We start from the raw sequence: 21,783 nt of genomic DNA on the forward strand, positions 1-21,783 counted from the left end.
CTCTTGCACACTATATTCAAACTAAAAATTTTCGCCTGCGGCGCAAATAGATTTCCGTTTTTAGATAAGGTGACTGGGAATAGCTTCAGAACCATTGACATTTGATTGGCGAATTTGTGGGGGGAAAAGCGATTTTAACCATATAACGAGGACCCGACATATGAAAAATTTCTTCGTCGGCGCAAATCATTGTCGCGCCTGCTCGCTCTGACCAAATCTGATTAGTTCTCAGGCAAAGAAAAGAACAATCCCATGTATAAACTGAACAGATTTAGATTGCACCAAAGATAGTGCCTCAGATTACCGATTTTGACGCCCATCTCTCCTCCTTATTTTACTTCGCAATAAGCGTTTTTGCCATAAACGGAGAAAGGTTGTCGAAAGACTTTCACGCGCGCATTACCTTACAACAACATTTTTGCAGCAGAGAGCGTCACTTTGAAATTTTTGTCAAATTGCTTGAACCCAGTCCCTTCGATTCTGATAGCCCTCATATTACTACTACCAGTAAAGTAAAAAATTTGCTTTGGGTTCGAGATTGCAATTCTGGCTCAAGCCACCACACTACATCCTTTTAACCCAGAATTCTCGTTTAGGTGCGATATCAACAACTAAAAATCGGAATTATACTGCGCAATAAAGTACTTGTAAAGTTTCATAAATTGAAATACTTTTCTAACAAAAATCATCGCACCCTCATGGAATCACAAGGTTGGTCGGGTTGGTCTTAGTGAAACACAATGGCAAAAATGCCTTTCCAAAGAAAAAATTTACAGAAGTTTTGCCTGCGGCGCACATTTTCTGAAAGAATTGATACGGATCGAGTGATTGATAGTGTAAAACCCACCAAAGTGTAAATGTACTACTCTATAAAATATAAACGTAAGATAATGTAGAAACAACAGGAATGTTGACATTCCCACTCTTTCTTTTGTCCTAGAGAAATATATCAAAAGAATATACTAATATAAACTAAAGAATGCAGCTCCAGAGCTGTCCTTATAAGCAAACCAATGACAACAAAAACAAAGCCAGACAAACCAACTTCTATCAAAAACATATGGCGACATGCAGCCTACTTTTACATGCCCCTATGGCAGCATTTTTATAAATGCTCCGAAAACACTTTCATAACGCTTTTATCAATAAGCACCAGTATTATCCAAATACTGTAAGTAAATTTCATCAAAACCATCAAGTATCAAAACAAGCCATCAAAACATTCAAACAATACACTTTCCAGATTCCAAAACATTCAACAGCTTTTTCGCATCTGCTCCCTGTTTTGTAAGAGAGTCAGCAAGTTGGGACTCACTAGGCAACCATTTTAACGATTCAATTTCATTCTTTGTCAACATATCTTTGATGATCGCGATATCGACACGTAAACGACGCTCTTCAGCCATTGTCGTAGAATGAGCATTTCGGTAAAGTGATTCATTGTCCGTCAATGCGTGGATTGGTATGGTATTAAATCCTTTGGGCACCAGGATTTCGGTTAAGACGGTTGAAAGGTAGAAAGCTGTATCGAGGGTATCCACCATAGCACTTGTTTCAGCAGCCAGTGTGCTACGAACAACTCGACGTAGTGTTTTACTTCTCCAGGATAGCGGTGCAGCATTCCCTTCATTATCGTGAAGAAAGACGATATATCCCCCTGAACTTTGACTGTTTTGGAGATTTCCCAATGAAGCATCACTGAAGCAAGTAATGAAGCACTTTTCGAGATTAATTCTTGGAAATTTGATTTTCAAAGGATTGGATTTGACTTTTCGTAACACTTTGTTTGCTTTCAAAATGTCATTGACGGTAGGTGATTTCATTGAAGAACTAAGGCGAGATACATCAAATGAAATATCTGGACGGGTTTGTGTTGCAATCCAATTTAGTTTACCGACTAATTTACAGTATTCGTTGGCTTCAGACACGGTACAAGGTGAATCCTTCAAGGTTTGACGATTCCTCTCCATCACGATTGGTTCAGTTTTCTCAATATAGTCTAGCTGGTCAAGAGTGATACTGCCATCACTGTTTTGCTGCATATTGGCACCGACATACTTGAAGGATTTTGAAGCTGGTGACTAACTTCAAAACGATTACAGATACTATCAATAATTTGTTTGAACTCAGGTGTACCCGCCCAAGAAAATCGTCTACATGGGCAAATATCACACCAGAAAGTTTATCATTTGAGTCTCTCCAGTAAAAGATTCCATAATCGATGGACGATCGCTTACATCCGAGACGTTCCAAAAATTGCAAAATACCACATACGGGCTGCATCGTTTAGCCCGTAAACACATTTTTCTAGCTTCCACAGTTTATTCCCTTTGGTTTTGATTGGAGGACAATATAAACATCACGTTCGATAGGTTTACCTTGTAAGAACGCAGCTTTAATGTCTAGTGTTTGTAGCGTCCAGTTCTTACTAGCCACGATGGAAAGAATTAAGCGATTGCTTTCTTTGCTACCAGTTGGCGAGTCAGCAGGGATTGAAGATTTTCTTGAAAACCTTTCACAACAAACCTTGCTTTAGGGAATGTTTCACCATTAACAGTTTTACGAGTGCAAACCCATCTGCCTGACAATGTTTCTTGGCCGACATCATCAACTTCAGTGTATGCTCCATACTTTTTCCACTTTTCAAGTTCTTGTAATTTAGCGTCTCTGAATTCATCAGGAACGGAAAAGGCTACGGAAACACAAATCTCATCTTTGGAAGGATCGATATTGCTAGATAGTTTCCACTCGTCCACCAAACTCCAATCGATCGAATAAGTTGATTCGTCACTTCTGACATTCAACCAGTTTTGATGGACTCCTCCTTTCTTTCCAGCCGGTCCTAGAACTTTAACGGTTTTCCATTGACTGGTTTCTGGACATTTGTATGACACGGTCTGGTTTCGTTTTGGCAACATAATTTGGTCAATGATAACTGGAGCAGTTTTGTGTCCGTCAGCATCTTGAACCACGTCCTCAGTTGGCTTTTCGGCAGTATTTTCAATACTTTCATCAGGGATTGGAGCTTCGGGATCAGTTTGGGTCTCAATGTTTTTTATTTCAGTTCTTTCATGTTTCTCAGAAGTCTTTGGTTCTGTTGTATACTGCAGTCTACATGGATGTACTCGACGAACAACACTTCCATGTCTTAGCATAACAACCTTTCCGTCTACTCCAATTACTGTGGCGGGTCCTTGCCATCTACGGTCATCGGGCAATTTATAAAAAACATGATCACCGTATTGATACACACGATCACAATATTCACGAATGGGATGTTGTAATGCTTTCCTGAGTTTCGAGCTTGTCTGGGCATGAATGAAAGCTTTCCGAGCAGAAGCAATAGCATTTAGATGGGTAGCAATGTTTGGACTAGTTGTGACTCCTTCCAGAGCAGGCAAATCGTCATGGAGTGCTGATGGTAATCTTGGGTTTTGTCCAATGGCGAGCTGTGCTGGGGTAAAACCATGTACAAACATGCACGTGTTACGGATGGATGTGGCATATTGCAGGGCAAGAGATTCCGAGAGCTTTGGATTGTCCTCTAGCATTTTCTCCATCATAATGTCTATGGTGCAATGATTTCTCTCGTTAAGACCGTTAGCCCACGGGCTGTATGCTGCGGTATGTTTGATCGATATGCCAAATTGATTTCCAAGTTCTCTCATTTCATCATTTGCAAATTCTCCCCCGTTATCCATATGAAATGTATTTGCAGCTCCAAAAATTGGTAACCATAGTTCAATAATTTTTGAAATAACAACATGCTTTTCCTTTGATTTGACGAAATCTGCTCGAGTGTAACGTGTTACCATGTCAATGAGGTATAGTATATGTTTACCGTTTCTTTCTTTGAGATCAATGCTGACAACTTCATTAAATTTCATTTTATCGGGAGTAAACAAATTACCGACAGCTGGTTTTGGAATCGATGGTTTGTAGCGTTTACACACTTCACAGTTCTTGGTGTAATTTTCAAGGATGTTCAAAAATTCCTTATCAGGATCATTCAAGCCACTCAAGACTTTTTTCATAAATTCGAAAGTTGGATGGCAAAACTGTCGATGAATTTGTTTGGCTGCATGCGTTTTTTGCTCTCTGGACATTTCTTTGACGGAAAACATAACATCAACTACTTCAACGGGAAATCCAGGTTGAATATTAATACACCAGTGACCAGACGGAGCATTAAACAGCTCTACATTGTTCTTAACCGAATTTATTGTAATTTCTGCAGTGTCACCACCTGTATTTATCAAAACGTTCCACTCTTTCATGTTGTGTTTCCCAAGAAGTAGTGGAAGATCGGTTTCAACAACATCAAATTCGATGAATGTTATTTGATTTGAAATCATGATAGGTGCTTTGATTTTCTTTATCGATTTAAAAACTCGTCCACCACCAAATTTGAATTTATTACTACTACTCTGTTCAGTGACCTTTTTACGCATACTGTCACTCATTGAATCAAGAAAGCAATCAGTCCATACAGATCCTGCAACATTCTGTGGGCAACCTGTGTCTAGGATCATGTAATTCAAAGCTCCTCCAGCAGATGTGTCAGCAGATCGACATTCAATGATGTTGTCATTCTCGGTTTTACTCATGGATGCAACAAATGTATGGTTTTCATCTGAAGAATTGTCTCGATTTTTCTTCTTTTCACGATGCGGGCAATCTCTTGCAAAATGTGCGATGGATCGGCAGATACGACATGTTAACGGTCTACCATCCGAGTTTAGTGGATTAGTGCGAATTGGGGAGCGTGGGGTATATCGGTTGTTTGGTGGCGGTTTATCCTTTGATCGATATTGTTTCCATGCCACATACGATTCATATTCTTCAACGGATGTAAACAATGTTTCTGTTTTAACATTTACAGCTGCAGATTGCTCCGGTTGCGGTTGGTTACTCGAAACGGCAGATAACCCAAAATATTTCTTTAGTGCTTTCTTAGCTTGTTTATACATCTCATTTGGTTGGTCACCGTTAACCTCTCTCATAGCTAATCTTAGGTCAGAGTCATTTAGATTGGCCCCACAAAGAAGATTCAGGCCATGAATTCTATCACCCAGGTTCATGTTGTATCTTTCCATTCGAACTTTGTACTTTTCATAGTGCATTATATATTGTTCAATTGTCTGTCCTTCTTTCCGAGAAAGAGTTCGAAATTCCTTCCATGTTTCAAATGCGGAAGTATTATCATCCTTACTATAGTAAGTCTCAATCAATTCAATGACTCTCTCCCAGCCATTATCTCCTTTCATTTCATTAGTATCAAAGGTGTCAAAAACCTGGCGACGAATTTCACTATTGTTCGGTAAGTGTAATGCCAGTTGTAAACCATGAACATTTTTAAGTCCTGCAACTCCTGCAGTAGCCTCTTTCCAGGCTTTCACTTCACGTAACCATAAAGAAAACTCCTTGTTTTCTTCGTCCCACTGAGGTGGGTTTAGAAGACCACTACTTGCCATCACAACCAACGTCTGCTACCATGAAAGAATTGATACGGATCGAGTGATTGATAGTGTAAAACCCACCAAAGTGTAAATGTACTACTCTATAAAATATAAACGTAAGATAATGTAGAAACAACAGGAATGTTGACATTTTCTTCCGCCTTCTTGCCTTCAACATGACCCGCATGGCTCCCTCAGTTATTATTATTATAATGTAACAAAGTTCTAGGCGCACGAGGGCCTCTGGAACTGATCGTGATTATACATATTTTACAATTGTCTTGTGTTGAATCTTCTCGGGTGTTTACTCCATGCAGTGTTGAGTCTTTCTTTGAAGACTTTGACTGTCTTTGCCTCAGCGACATCTTTTGGCAATTTATTCCAGGTTGGTATAGTTCGATAAAAGAAGGAATTCGTTTGTACACCACGGAGTCCATCGCTTCCAAAGTTTGGAATCATCTCAAAGTTGTGCCTTCTGTTTGGTCATGTTCGACGGGCTATCTTGTTTGGGATGGTATCTTTTTCGTAATAGTTGATGTGCTTGTAAAGTTGGACCATGTCACAAAAGTGTCTTCTAAACTCGAGCGTAGGAAGATCTAATTCACGCAATCGTTCTTCATAAGACATATCACTACATTTTTGAACAAGTTTTGTTGCCCGTCTTTGTACTCCTTCAATCAGATTTACGTGTTTACGTAGAAACGTAGACCATACTGACTGAGCGTACTCCAGATGCGGGCGAACAAACGCACAATACAATGTTTTAAATGTACTTGTACTCATATTTACAAATCCTCGATTGATTATGCCAAGTATCGCGTTTGCTTTTTTGCCTTGCTTTGCAATGTGTTCTTCAAATGTAAGTTCTGAGTCAATGAGGATTCCAAGATCTTTTTCTTCAAAGACGTGTTCCAATTGGCGTCCATCTAGGGAATATGGATGAGCATGTTTGATGTTTCCAAACTTTCCTAGCGTCAGAACGTGACACTTTTCAGGATGGAATAGTAATAGCCAGTCTTTCGACCATTCTACAAGTGTGTCTATATCATTCTGAAGGGAAACAGAGTCTTCGATGCAATTGACTTCTTTGAAGATTTTAGTATCATCAGCAAACAGTAGGATCAATGAGATGACCTTTTCAACAACGTTTCCTTTAGAGATGCTCTCATAACATTTATCCAGATAGTACAAAAGCTGTGTCACGGTTGAACGGTTGTTAATGAAGCCATATTGTTTGTTCGATAAAAGATTATGATCAGAAAGGTGCTTCATGATGTGTTTCCTCAGTATTGATTCCATTAATTTGCACACTACTGATGTCAAACTAACAGGTCGATAATTGACTGCCAAATTCTGAGGTCCCTTGTTTTTGTAAATAGGTGTGACATGTGCCACCTTCCAATCTTGTGGTAATGAGCCTTCAACTAAAGATTTGTTCATGATTACAGCCAAGGGTAGAGACAGATAGTCAGATAATTCCGCTAGTATCCTAGGGTGTATTTCGTCTGGACCGAATGACTTATTATGGTTGAGCTCTTTCAATTGATTCTGTACCATCTCCTCAGAGATATGAATATCTCTGATGGATGAATCAGTTCTCTTTTCAAATGCAGGAAGCTCACCTACTGCTTCTTTTGTGAATACACTGCAGAACTGTCGTTGAAGTATATTAGCTTTTTCGTGATCTTCATGCTTTAACGAGGTTTTGACATTTGGTGATTCAAGTAGTAATGAAACTGTACTAGAAGATTTCATCTTGTTACGCACATGTGACCAGAAGATCTTCGGTTTGGTCTTTGCGTTATCACAAATTCTTTGTTCGTAGTTCCTGTGAGCTTGTCTCATCAATTTGCTCACTCTGTTTCTTACAGGGGTGTATTTTGCTCGATTGTATTCTTTTTCTTCGGGCGATGATTTCATCCATTTCCGATGGAGGCGTCTCTTCTCTGCTATTTCTTTCCGAAGTTGAACTCCAATAGGTATTTTACCTTTCTTCTTCCAGTTTTGACCACCAATGATCTTTATGGGTACAAAACGGTTTCGTATATCCAAAATCTTCTTTCGGAAAAGCTGCCAAAGCTCCTCGGTTGACTTAGAATTAGCCATCTCCGGGAATTGCTTGTACCAATCATCAGAGTTGAGATCTTGTTTCATTGCTTCAAAGGCTGCGTCCTCGTACTTGTATCTTTCTGATTTAGGTTTCAATACAGCATCACATTTGATAGTGAAGGTCAAGCAACTATGATCGCTTAAACACAAAGGACTGAGATACTCTAGACATAGAGCTTGGTTAGCTTCACCTGTTAGAATGAGATCGACTAAAGATGGGTCGTCAGTCACACGGCATCTGGTTGGTTCTTCTACACTTTGGTGGAGAAAGGAGTCGCGAAGGGTATCAAGAAATTTTTCTTCTTTACTCGAGATGTGGCGACGTCCAATTTTTCCAATTGATTGTTGGGAAGTTAAAGTCCCCGACAAAGCATTTCTGAGAGTATTTGTTGTTTGATGCGATATCTTTGATTAGATGATTCAACTTGTTGTTATTTTCAGCTGACGTGTCATTGTTCGTAGGAGAGCGATAGATACAGGAGAAGACCAGGAGATCGTTTCCGGATAGACGAATTTCGATTGTGGATACTTCATTGAAATTGACTTGGTTCATTGATTGGTTGACATCGGTGACCAAATGTTTGATCGATGAATGAGCAAGAATAATTATCCCGCGACCGATGCCAGTGGTCATGTTCGTATGACTGACACATTTATAATGTTTAAGCTCGTGTTCGTGTAGCTCTCGCAGTCCACCGTGCTTTGGTTTCACCTCACTTATCGCAATGATGTGGGGATGATGTTTCTCTACATCAAGCACCAGTTGTCGCTTCTTCTCAGGTGTTAGCGTGTCGGCGTTGCAATAAAAGATCCTGATTTCGTTGATCTTTATTTCAACATCATCTACTTGATTTACGTTATGGTTTTCTTGAATTATTGTTCTCCGATTGTTTTCGTTTGAGTAAGATTCTTGGCGAATACTACATTCTTCGTGTCTGTCTTCTTTGTTTGGGATCTGATTTTGACCTTGATGATGTCGAATCCGTTTTTGAGTCCCCTCGAACTCTCCATTTATAGATATCAGAGTTATCATTCTCATTTCTAGTTTTAGCTTTGAACGATAGTTCCCTTACGTTCTTTCTTTCATCTGGTGTTAGATCTTCAGTTATACTCGTTGTCTTGTATTTTTGGATGCCCTTGAGAGAAGGAAGGTTTCCGAGAAGTGAAAATTTTTCCTTTTCGCTAGATAGACAGATTAATAAAGGGCGCTTCTTTTCCTGGGATGGTTTTCCGAGGCGACTGACACGTTTGATAGTAGCGCGTGTGTGAGTGTCTTTAACAAGACCTTCGGCCCATGAACTGTCATCTTCTTGTTCTTGTTCTGCTAAGCCATGGATGACGACGTTGCGAGATCTTTTGATTTTGTCATTTTCTTCTGCTTCTTCTACACGCCATGCATCCCTAATAGCTTCTCTGATAGTTGTTTGCTTGGCAGATACCTCAGAGGTCTTTGTAGCGCCAGCGTAAGACTTCTCCGACAATGTCTTCATTTCTGTTTTGATAAGTTCTTGCATGCTGTGCTTGAATTTCTCCATGTTGGTTTCAATCTTTTGTTCAACGTATTCCAAAGTGTGGAGTGCTGGATTGTTGTCCAGTTTCTTTTTGAGGTCAGCGGTTCTTTTTCTCTGGCATCGGCCGCAATTTTGTCTGCTTTGAACTTCTTCAGAAGCTCTGCTTCTTTCTCAGCTTTGACCTTGATAATGTTTTCACAATTTGCCACGTCCCTCTGCAGAGATTTCACCTTTTGGTTTGGGGAAGTATATGCACCAATATTCTTGGTCATAGTCACGCAGTTCACGCAAATGAACTTTATTCCTTTCGTCTTTCCAACAATCAGCTGGATGTAGTATGGAGGAAGTTCAGAACACGAATAGTGAACACTTCTCTCGCACTCGGTGCATTTGAGTCGATCTTTTTTCCTGTTGGTGATACATTGTGATGGTGTACAAGTCTCCAGATCTTGTGAGCTTGCACTCAATTCTTCCAATGATGATGGTGATTGCAATGGTGAAGGTGTGACTGTTCGACTGCTCCGAAGAATTCTCTTCATTATGATGGATATGAATGAGATTTGCCAGGAAAAGATTTTGAAAATTTTCAGTTATTCTTCCACAAATTCGTTTCAAATTGAATTGAAATGGGTCCTAAAATAGCATTTTCAACCCCTCAAAATTCAAAAATCTTCTCCGTTGCCCAACCATGGTGAGCAACGTCAATTTACTCCGATATTTGGCCCCCTCACTTCAGCCCTCAAGCCGGGCACAATCTTTAAATAGGTCACCTAGTACCTCTTTTCAAAAACGACACAAATTTTTTCGCGTGATGCGGAATGAGATGAAACATTTGGCATGATCACGTGATTAGAGGAAAGAATTGGCGTTATGGCGCGGTGGCTCATGAAACATGCCGGTGACGGGATTTTGTATTTTTAATGTACGGGATTCCGGGATTCAGCGAGAATTTTGACGGGAAAACGGTGTTTCGAACCCCTACAAACCCCCCCTTAGTTGTATTACAAAGTGTGGCATTATTACAAAGTGTGTTAGTACATTCCCCTCTATCTGATTCGCACGTCAGGGGCCAGTCAGTAATAAATTCCATGCGTACTCTAATCAAAAAATTTGAGGGACACTTTAGAAAAGAAAACAAAGATTTAAGAGGGGGTTAGGAAATAAGGGCACAGTACAAATCAAATTCCAAACTGAGGGGGGAGAAATGGATAAGGGGTAATTTGCTGTTTAAGGGGGGACTGGAAAACATGGATGAAACCATGCCCCAAACAAGGACCCATTTAGTTGTGCGGAATTATTTTTCTTTAGTGTATAAGCTAGGCCTAACAAATCAAATTTATAAATAAAAAAGTTTTTTAAAAAACAAATTGTATTTCTGAAAGCTTAATTTCCTAGTGTGACTAAACTGTTATATACCATCCCATTCCCAAAAATATGCAACCTATAACTTGTTTAAAAACCTTTTACCACTTGGGTGACCCTAAGCCCCTAAATTTACCTGGTCTATAAATTACTTCAGCATACAATATTTGCACAATGTCCTTTTGCTAATCAGGATGTTAGTAGATTATAATGCCAACAGTGATGCCAACATTTTTTAAACCCCCACCTGATCCCTTTCATAGTTTGAACCCCCCCCCCTTTTTTAAGAGGGGGGATCCGAGTTTTCAAGGAAGGCTTTATAGGGGGGGATGGGCAATTTTCCAGTTAAAATGGGGGGTTTTATGCTTATAGGGGGGGATCAAATAAAAATGAGGGGATGGTAACTTAAGTTAAGCCTCTTGGCACTATTTCAGAGGGCAATTAAGAACTCAAGGGTGCATAAGTAACTATTATATTGATGAAAGTCTTATTTCTTATTTTTCCTAGTTTTACTATTATTAGTTTACTGTTTATTTGCTAGTGTTTTCAATTTCATTGACTATTGGTACGAATTCACACTGAAAAATATATTTCATTCATCAAAATTCTTCCCCAATACTGGGAGTACAAATTATATGCTGGGGGCTCGGACCCCTGTAAATGGTGCGGGATCAAAAAATTTTAAAAATAGGGGGGATACCTTTATAGGGGGGATGAAATATTAATGGGGGGGTTCAGACCCCTCTGCACACTATGCCTTTATGAAGTTTTTATTTTCAAGGATTAGAAAAAGAAATATATTGAAATCAATTTATTTTCAATTACATTTTTTGACACCAAATAGAAAAGGCCCCCATTATGTTGAGTTTTTTAAACTAATTTCAAAATTGAGTATTTTTGGGTGTATGAGGGCAACAAGAAAGTTGAGAAATATATGAGATAGCCCCTAAAAGTTGTGTCTTTAAAGTGTTAACCAAAACAAGTCATTAAAAATCAAAAATGAAAAGATGATTTCACCTCATTTGATTGATAAGTACAGTTTATGAATTTAAAAAGTTTCTTCTTAACCGAGACATGTTAAAATCATATGATATAATTTCACCAGGACTTTAGTTGTTGTATTTAAAATGTTACTATGCATGCTACATTACTAAGCTTTCTTTATATTTTGTAAAATTATCCTCTGTTTGTTAAGAGATCAAAAAAATTTTCTTTTTAGAGAAAATAATAAACATTAAGTGACAGAAATTATGGGAAACTCGATCAGTCCTCATATAGAAAATGCACAAAAGACTGGTGTCTGTTCTTTAAAAGCTATGAAATTGAAGGAGGTAAAATATACTTTTTTTTCTGTACTTTTTTATTTGTGATATATTTTCATCCTGAAAAATTCAAATTATTTGTATCGGAAGGAAGGTAACAATATTCTTTTGAGGACAACAACTGCATTGACCACTTGTTGAATTCTATCATCATCATTCCATCCCAATAAGGCTGATTTATCTCTTGCTACTTATCATGAAAATGATATATCTGCTTTGTTTGTTTGCAAAAATCTCTAACATTTATTTTCAGCTTCCACCTGAAATCTCAAAGTTACCAAAAACTCTCAGGACTTTAGAACTATCGAATAATTCATTGAAGAATATTCCAGATGTCATTGGACAGTTTCAAATGTTGAAGACACTATCTGTTAATCAAAATCAATTAGGTAGGAAAATGTATCAGTTAAAATATTGAAGAACAAAATTAAGAGTAATTTTAATCACTTTTGATAACGTAAAAGAGTTTTTCAAACACGCTATACAAACTTTTGAGTCCAAATGGTTTGGAACATGCAATTCCTTCTAAAGATCGTCAATTTATCTAGTTATTCATTTTCTTTTCCGTTCTAGTTGATATATCTCAACAAATTGACAAGCTGATAAAATTGGAAACTCTTGCGTTATCTTCAAATCACCTAACATCATTTTCTTTGTCAAATGCTGGTAAGATGAAACATTTAAAAACTGTAAACCTGTCTCACAACCGGTTAAAATCGTTTCCCATACATCTTTGTAATCTACCAAATCTAGATGCTCTAGATTTATCAAATAACTCAATCACAACTTTACCAGATGATGTCAAAAATTTAAAAGCTATTGAGCTGAACTTGAACAATAATAAGTTAAATAGACTTAACAATGGCTTGTGTCAGTGTGAGCGTCTAAAAGTGTTGCGGGTTGAAGAAAATTGTTTGGATATCAGCTCAATGACTGAAGCCATACTGAAACAATCAAAGATATCATTAATTGCTTTTGATGGGAATACATTTGATATGAAGAAGTTCCAAGAATGCGATGGATATGAGGAGGTGAGTTGACTAATATGATGATAATCTTTAAAGCTTTTCAACTCAGGCAAGAATCTTGAAACGAGAGTAAGATGTATATCAACATGGATGTTTTACTTTAATCGGATAAATTTCGTGGAGATTTCGATAAATTTCGCGGTTCAGCTCATCCACAAAATTTTAAGATCCCACAGGTGACACTATTGGGAGACAATATTTTCACGATTCTGTGCTTTTTACTGCCAAATCATGCATTTTGGTTGTTGAAATAGACATTGTTAGCGCCTCTTTGATGTCACTAAAAGTATTAAAAAAATTATTTAATCGAAAATTTTTTGAACTTTGTACAAAAGTATTTCGGGGTAAGGCCTTTCCAAATTTCCATTACGACTTAATTTTGCCGATGACACCTAAAAAATTTATCCCATTAAATCAATTTGAGTAAGGAGATTGAACCCGATTTCTATGAAATCTCTGAAAAACTTGTTCTTCTTTTTTTTCAGTATATTTCAAGATATGCAGCAACAAAGAAAAAGGTTGCTTAATTCTTACTGACATGGTGACACTTCGGGGACACACAAACACTATTCAAAGGTATCGCATTATTTTTTTCAAATAACAAATTTGGTCACCTCTACGATCAAGTTGTATTGGGTCTGGTCAAGGAAATTGTGACTAAAATGAATTATTTGAATGAAAGTATTATTTTATGTCTTTATATTGAAAATATTTTCTGATTTTTTTTACAACAATTTTTTTTTTTGATTTTTTCAAAATGTCCTGTTCACTCTGTGCTTAGAATCTACATGCTAGTCAAATATCTTCATGCTTTGGAAACAAAGGATAAAGAAATTCACAGCTCCAAAATCCAAGTTATACCAAGACTTGTAAAATAAGACTTAAGTGGCCATATTGATGTATTTTTGTCTCTTTGTCAAGTCTCAATCAAACATAGCAAGGTTCGTGGTCATCAAAAGCAAAATAAGTTTCAGTGTGAATTTGAACAACTATAGTGTGCAGAGGGGTTTGACCCCCCCCCCCCATTTTTATTCAACCCCCCCTATATACTCACCCCCCTATTTTTATAATGTTGTGAACTCCCAACATTTACAGCGATCCATTCATTGCACCTGATAGTTTACCTTCATGGTGTTGTTTCCATAACTTTGGCAGAGTCTCCTTCTCGTACATTTGACAATACAGATGATGAAAGTTTATTTCTTCTCACCTGAAATGAAAAGTTTTTTATCAATATAAAAAGAGACATCCAAAGTGTAAAGAATGTAGTGATTTTGTTTTTAGTAAAATACTCAGAAAAAGACGAAAAATTGTTGAAAGGCTAGTTTTCAAATTTGAAATATTTTATGTAATCTCTTTTTGTAAAACCAACTTTAAAGCTTAGTTAGCAAGTCTTCCATTCCACATGGAACGGGCGTTGTAATTGGGAAATTGTCACTGTCTGACGCCCATGTGATGGTGGCTATTCTAGCTTTTAACCTGATCCTCCTATCTCTCCTACAGTCTCCCTTATGTGGTACTTTTTGCACATGATTCAGTCGTTTAGGGGTTTAAGCTTCTGAAAAGCCGCCCAACTCACTTCTTCTCTTTCTAGGATTAGTAGATTCACTCATTTCTAACTTATTTAATTGTATCTAGAAAATATGAAAGTAACAAAATTCCAGAGCTTGCTCAGTGACAACATAAAATACAAAGAAGCTCTCCTCTATCTTTATCTTTATTGGAAAAGATGCACACAATAACTAGTAAAATCATAAACTATATACTTAGGTCTATACTTTCAATCAAGTGAAGTATACTATAAATCTTCGCTTTGCAATCGAGGACCCCTAACAAAAAGTGATCCAGCTTCTTCACTTGCTTGTCATTCACTGCTTATCTACCATTTTAATTGTTTACATCTTAAGTTTTAATTCGAACATTTAGCTTCGAACGTTTATATTCGAACGTTTTTATGTACGATGTTTGGAATAGAAAAACAATCAAAAAAATAAATGGTCCCACATGGCCCGTTTCAAAAATAGAAAATAGTGAGAAGAAAAAGAAATAAGCCTGAAATAAAAACCAATTAAATCCAAAAACAATTGTCCTAAAAAGTAGAAATTAGAGAAGTTGAAAAATAATTGTGATCTTCAGTCTGAATCAGTAAAAGAAAATACTAATATTTAGACCAAAAAGCTGTTATCCCCCAGGTTTTTTTATTTTACCCCCCCCCCCCTAAAAGCTACAACCCCCCATTTTATGTGGAAAACCGTCTATCCCTATAAAGCCTTTCTTGAAAAGTGCGACCCCTTAAAAAAAGGGGGGAGGAGTCACACTATGACAACTCTCATACTACTTATGGCAAGTGTGCTATTTACTCTAACATGAATTTCAGTCCACTGAAGCATGATCGAGCTTCACTTTTTGTTGCAATTGTTTTGATCGTTTCTTTCTTGAAAGTACTTGTTTTTCTGATTTACAGGCCAGTTCTTTTATTGTCCCAACAATTAATGATACGCTAGACTTCTTGGTCAACGAAGTCTATTCGCAGTTGTTAGCTTGCTATGCTTCTACACATATATTTCAACTTTCTTTTCTGACTTATCCGTCTCGTCCCAAGATGAAGCAGACCAAAATGGTACCCTTAGTTGCAGGTGCATTCTCTTAACTAGAACTGAAATTTGCTCAAGCTTTTTCTTTTGTTCAAAGAACTGTATTCTTGACTGAATGTTTCTTCCAAGTTTGGTTGGTTTAGTTTTTACTTTGGGAGCTTAGTTTTATTGGAAGTCGATTTGTTGTTCCATTTCTCATTCATCTGTTTGATTGACTCGGGGCAAAGCAGTAGGGTCTTTGAAAAGGTGTTTTTCATTCTTTAAGCACGCTGTACAACTGCCCTATGATAATCCCTCCCCTGGTGGCCATTTCAACGTCAGCTTGAACAATTATTACACGCCAAGCACGTAGCTTCTTACGGCGTTGAAGGTGCTGTTCGAAGACTTTTGGTTTGACTCTGGAACACGAATGTTATCAGCACGTTTAGTTTTGTGTTTGTATATGTAAGCACTTCTGAAGCAACTCTCCACTCCACTAAGTCTTTATGGGAGAAAACTGGGGCTATGACACCATACACAGCTTTATCAATGTTATCTCTTGAATTCCCTGTTTATAACATCACTTTGTTACTCGCACCAAGAGTCTGTAGTGCAAGGGCAATATTGATGCCGCTTTTTTTTCTGCGGCGACCGATTTCTTCATAGCATATAAGTTCCTAGTATTTTGCTGGATGAATGGCCACCTTGTAATGGTTTCTTTAAAACATTCATTACCTTATCGGTCTATCTCCCTTTCCATCTTCCTTTCCCGTCCGACAGCTTTTTTCCTTTTTTCCCTGATTTCCTTGATCTTCCGCAAACGGGAGTTTACCCTCTTCTGGACATCTCTGATACATTCGCCTTTTAAAACAGAGCATGATTTTAAGGATTTTGAGATTTCTTCAAAGGATATACAATCTCTGTCACTGATAAAAAAAGGTGTATTGTTTCTGATTGTTTGAAGAACTAACGACAACTGTTGCAAAAGGTCGTTTTTCTGCTTTGCTTGGAATAGGAGTTGTGTTTTCCTTTCCCAAGGAGGCTTCAAAAGCGAATTGAATTTCCCAATGAATTTCTTTGCATCGCATACATATTTTTCGAACTGCTGATAATTCTCGTGTTCTGTCCATTCAAAGTCACATTATTTGTAACTTTACAGTATTTGGTGCATGTTGAAACATCACCTAAAAGTAAAGAAAAAACCTTAAGAATTTTAATAATTTCTGTACCCAAAAAGAGCTCTAAGAAATGTACGTACATATTTTTTATTTCCTGATGAGTTCTACTTTTCTGATCCTTCCAATATTCAAACTTTTACGAGACAATAAAAAACGATCCCATATTTTTATGATTTATTGAGAATATAATAAATAAATTGTTCTTAATATAAAAAGTTTAATACAGAGGAAAATTAAAAGTTCGTTCGGCATCTCTAATTCGTAATTTTCTTCTTGATGATGATTTATTGGAAATATAATAAAAAATAGATTGTTCTCAATATAAAAGTTTGATATACAAGAAAACTAAAAGTTCATTCGGCATCTCTAATTCGTCATTTTCTTCTTGATGATGATTTATTGGAAATATAATAAATAGATTGTTCTCAATATAAAAAGTTTGATATACAAGACGATTAAAAGTTCGTTCGGCAGCTCTAATTCGTCATTTTCTTCTTGATGATGATTTATTGGAAATATAACAAATAGATTGTTCTCAATATAAAAAGTTTAATACACAGGAAAATTAAAAGTTCTTTCGGCATCTCTAATTCGTCATTTTCTTCGTGATGATGATTTATTGGAAATATAATAAATAGATTGTTCTCAATATAAAAGTTTGATATACAGCACCTGACCCCGAGAATGTAGTAAACCCCGAGAATGTAGGTTTCTCATTTTCAAGCATTGTAGTCTTAACGATAGTTCAACTTCATAAAAAGTTGTTTCAGGGCATACTGTTACATATTACGTATTATTTCTAGACATGAAATTTTAACTTGAATTAATTTTTTCCAACGGAAATCTGAATCGAAGTTGATTGGATACTACCCGAATTGAGACATTTTTTAAATAAATCCTCTCTAAATCGAAATCTATTGGAATTAAGTTATGATGATAGGGTATTTTCTTTTTCCTGATGAACTAAGGAAAATATGGAAAATAGTCCATTTCAATATTTGTTGTTTTAAGTTAGATATTTTGACGAAAATGTTTGACCTACCTTTTGGGGTTAGTTGACCTACAATTTGGGGGACTGTCTGTCAATTTATATAAAACTTGTTTCTTGTACTTTCATTACATGACAGTACTGCCTGAGAGATGATTAATGTTGACATTTTGAGCTTTTACGACGTGTCCCAGACCTACTGGGACCCAAGCCCAATCAGAAGATTTGCCTAAGTTTGGAACAATAGAATTTCTATCCCCATTTGGGACTTTAGTAGAAATTTTTGTCCCGCTGTGGAAAAAAAGTTCCACTGGGGCTGTGAGGCAGGGGTGTTGTTACATTATTTACATATTTTAACACAAAATTTTCAACCTACAAAATTAAAACAATTTTCATGTCTCTTCTTTTCGTCCTTTGTTTTACTTTTCCTCATTTGTAGCACAATAAAATTAATAAACTTTTGTCAGGGTATATTTATAAATCATAAATTTCACTTAGGGAACAATAATTTCCGATGAATACTAAAATTCCGCTCTCAACAACCAAATCTTTTCACCTACATTCTGGGGGGTATAAAGCGAAAAAATTCAATTTTCAGAATAACAAAGTGCTCTTTAGAATATTGTTTTGGCACAAAATATTTCTAAAATTTGCTGTTATAATTAATCAAATTGAAAAAATATCAACATTTTACTATTACTAGATTTAAAGCCATAAAACCAAACCTACTTTCTGGGGGTTATAACGAAAATGGGAGTCAACTTCAAGGACCAAAACAATTAGCCTATCTATCACAAGTAATGAAACTAACCCCTGGGAAAGGATTTTGGGCTAAAATGCAAATCTACATCTTTCAAGTCTGATTCAAAATTCACCTACATTCTCGGGGTCAGGTGCTGTACAAGAAAATTAAAAGTTCGTTCGGCATCTCTAATTCGTCATTTTTTTCTTGATATCCTTTCGCCTAAAACAAAGCTAAGATTTTTTTTAACATTCTCAACTTTCACAGAAATTTACTCAATTATTTATATAGAATAATAACTAGAAATGATAAATATAAAAATTAAATAAGCGAAAAAAGCAAATTAGATATTAAAATAAACCTCTGGCTTCATAAATTGTAATAACCAACGCAGAAATAGCACTTTCAAATGGTAGGAGTGGTATTTGAGACAAAGAAGAATCCAAAAAAATATACCCGCAGTATTAAATTAGGATAAAAACTTTTGAAAATATCGGAGCCCTGAGCGACCACAACGACAACAATTTCTTACAACAATATTTCAAACTCTTGCAACAAAATTTCAAACTTTCACAACAATATTCGATATCTTTTTCTTCACATTCTCGACAAACCCAGTTTATTGGCACCTGTTCCATTTCTTACTTTGTCAAGCCATTCATGCACTAGCTCTAGGTCTTTGCCACATGTGGGCATGGTACCAAACTTCACACGACTCACACTGAATGGCTTTTGGGTTGTTTCAGATTTGAAAGAATCCAGGCATTTCTTTGGCCCTTAGAAGTCCTGGAAATCTTCTTTTTTGTTTATCTGTCTCATAAACATTGATATCTTTCTTTGGGTTGATGTCGACTTTAAACCTTTTGTTCATCAAAGGACATCGGTAGCTCGGTATATGTGATCCGTTACAAAAATAGTGTGAGGTTGATAAAAAAGGCAAAAATAGACTTTTTTTTTTTTTTTCCTTCTCTTTAATCACCAGTAAACCGGTATATCTAAAAAAAACACGTTACAACTTTTGTTTTGATGAAATATATTATAATGAACATAAAAAAAAACTAGTTTTCTCTGGAAAATAGGTAAGCGGAGAAGAATTACGTAGGGCTTGCTCAAATGGGTTACGAGAAATACGATGATTCCCCGGGGCAGACTGTGTTTCCGCTACGGGGCCTATCCGTATGGAAAAGTAGTCTGACCAAGGGAATGATCGCTCCTCCCAATAAGTACTAGTTATCGCATGACTTCGAGTGCAATACGAGAAATATTTTACGAGTTCCGAGATTTTTCCGTAATATTTTTCCGAGCCTTTAGGCGAGGAAAAATATCGGTAAAATCTCGGAACGAGTAAAATATCGAGTATTGCACGAGAAGTCATGAATACTAATTTATTGTCGACTCAAAAAAATTGTCCTGATATAAATTTCTTTCTGTTTTTGTTTTAAAACTTACTTCCGCCTTGCTTCTTTCTGCGGTGTAGTTTCGAATGTTTTTATTCGAAAATCTAATTCGAATGTTAGATTCGAACATTAAAACATTCGATATGTTCCCGCCGAAAATATTCACACAAAAACAAAACAGAGAAGCATTTTCGATCATTTTCGATCCAGAAGTTTTGTTTTGAAGAGTTGCAGAGATTTTTCAGAGATGTATTTGAAAGTTTCTAGATTGATAATTCAAAATGCAGATGGTGTACAGTATTGTTTCGATAGAGAAGAAACCCTTCATCATTGGATTAATCAGATTGATCTTATTGATAACATTCAGTCTTTTTCTATGTTTTTCTTTCGATGCATGGAAAAAAAAGCAGAGAGAGAGAAAGGAGTTCCATGATGGAAATGTATGCTTGTAATAATGGTTGAAGAACAACATTTTTTCAAGAGCAAAACAATTTGGATATTTTCTTGATTATCGTCAAGCTTTAAATGCTTCGAATTTTAGAAGGAAGATGTAATGATTGTTGAGTTGTAAATTCAAGGACGTACCTCGTCGAGAACGAGAATTAGGAGACAACTTTTATAAAAATCACTCGTCATTTGGTTTAATACAAGACACTTTCACTTCCCTTGCTATGTTATGAGAAATCTTATTGGCAAACATACAGGATCAGGAATCTCAAGTTTTTTTGTATGCATTGATAAAAAACTGTTTGGTTATCACACGGACGAATTTTATACCAAAAGCTGAAAATATTTGGGTGGTCTCAAGTAGTTTTATAATTTTTTTAGTTCATCAGATTTGATTTTAGTGTTATTTATGGAAGAACTCCAAAGTAAAAGTTAATCTGAAAATATTTTTGTTGCGTTTTTCCCTTTGACTCCCAAGTTTATCGAAGTCAGTTCTTTTCGGCTGTTTTGTTTTGATTTTTCTCCCGCCGCTTACCCAGTCCCCCAAAAGTCAACGCGGTCATATTTCCATACTAGAGAAATATGAAATATCGCAAATATCTCGATGCTCTCGACCAATCAAAACGCTGATATTTTTTTGGGTCGGCAATAATAACTTTTGTTTATAATAACTTGGTCAAAAATGTGGTTATGGTGCTGATCTTTGAGATACGGGTCACTTACCTCATAACAATTAGAATGATGCAAAAAAAATTATAAATTGGCAATATTTGTGGTGAACTTTAGGTATCAGTAAAAATGCATGCTGTGAAATTTGGTAGTCAATTTCAAAAATTCAAATTTCTTCTGTGGAGAGGAAAGGTCAATAATAGTAATATCGTTGATTGACAAAAATTACTAAGTAAATAAGGCAAAAATTGTGGTAGACTTTTCAATAAAATTTTTGGACCTACCTCGGAGGTCCTTTAAATTAATCTATGTTCGTTCGTTCGTTCGTTCGTTCGTCTGTTACCAGCTTTTCTCGGTATTGGCTCATTAGTTCTGATTTTTTCCACAGTGATGCTAAATGGTGATTTCCAAAAAGTGACGGAGCCCGATTTTCGAAAAAAAACATTTGCCGGAAAAACTGTGTTTTGGCATTTTCTCGATATTTCATGATTAATTTTTTTCTGATTTTGGGCCTTCACGCCCTTTGCCCTTCTTGTTTTGCTCTAAATAGCCTCATTTTAGCCTATATTTACCTTATTTTTGAGTTTTCAGACGTGCAATTTCCAACCCCCTCCCCCTGGTAATTAGGTCCCTCGCTTATTAAAATCTCGAAAGTTCTCCAACCCCTCCCCCGTTTCTTTGGAACCTAAGAGTAAATCTTTTAAGTATCACTTTCATACCATACACCATTAATTGCTAATATCTCCACTACAATGCGCCCTCTAATAGGATTTTACGATTATGATGCCTTTACAAATAGACATACATGCTCACTATCACAACAAAGATGAGGAAGATGGAAATTGTGACACCAACCGCGATCTCAACGATACTATCGTCTTCTTCCTCAGCAGGACTGTCTGTAAGATGACAGGCAAGTTGCCGATACACAGTGACTCCTTCTAAGAAACTTTATATTAATATCAATGAAATTGGACCAGCAATTTTATTTTATTTTA

General features: G+C 36.5%; 1 protein-coding gene across 1 annotated transcript; it reads left to right on the forward strand.

Moving 5' to 3' along the window:
* Positions 1-11,661: 11,661 nt before the first annotated feature.
* LOC136800600 (leucine-rich repeat-containing protein 57-like) lies at positions 11,662-13,727 on the forward strand. The gene is made up of 4 exons (XM_067057251.1): positions 11,662-11,772; positions 12,017-12,152; positions 12,337-12,794; positions 13,277-13,727. The coding sequence occupies exons 1-4, from the start codon at positions 11,692-11,694 to the stop codon at positions 13,316-13,318; spliced, it is 717 nt and encodes a 238-aa protein (XP_066913352.1). The 5' UTR covers positions 11,662-11,691; the 3' UTR covers positions 13,319-13,727.
* Positions 13,728-21,783: the final 8,056 nt, after the last annotated feature.

Source organism: Clytia hemisphaerica, unplaced genomic scaffold (genome assembly GCF_902728285.1).
Source record: "Clytia hemisphaerica strain Z4C2 unplaced genomic scaffold, Clytia hemisphaerica genome assembly, whole genome shotgun sequence".
NCBI classification, from domain to species: domain Eukaryota; kingdom Metazoa; phylum Cnidaria; class Hydrozoa; order Leptothecata; family Clytiidae; genus Clytia; species Clytia hemisphaerica.

Excerpts from the sequence above, each read along its gene's own strand:
- LOC136800600 (XM_067057251.1), top strand. The coding sequence starts at position 11,692 with ATGGGAAACTCGATCAGTCCTCATATAGAAAATGCACAAAAGACTGGT. Across the intron at positions 12,153-12,336 it reads TGTTAATCAAAATCAATTAG|TTGATATATCTCAACAAATT; the intron begins GTAGGAAAATGT and ends TTTCCGTTCTAG. Across the intron at positions 12,795-13,276 it reads AATGCGATGGATATGAGGAG|TATATTTCAAGATATGCAGC; the intron begins GTGAGTTGACTA and ends CTTTTTTTTCAG.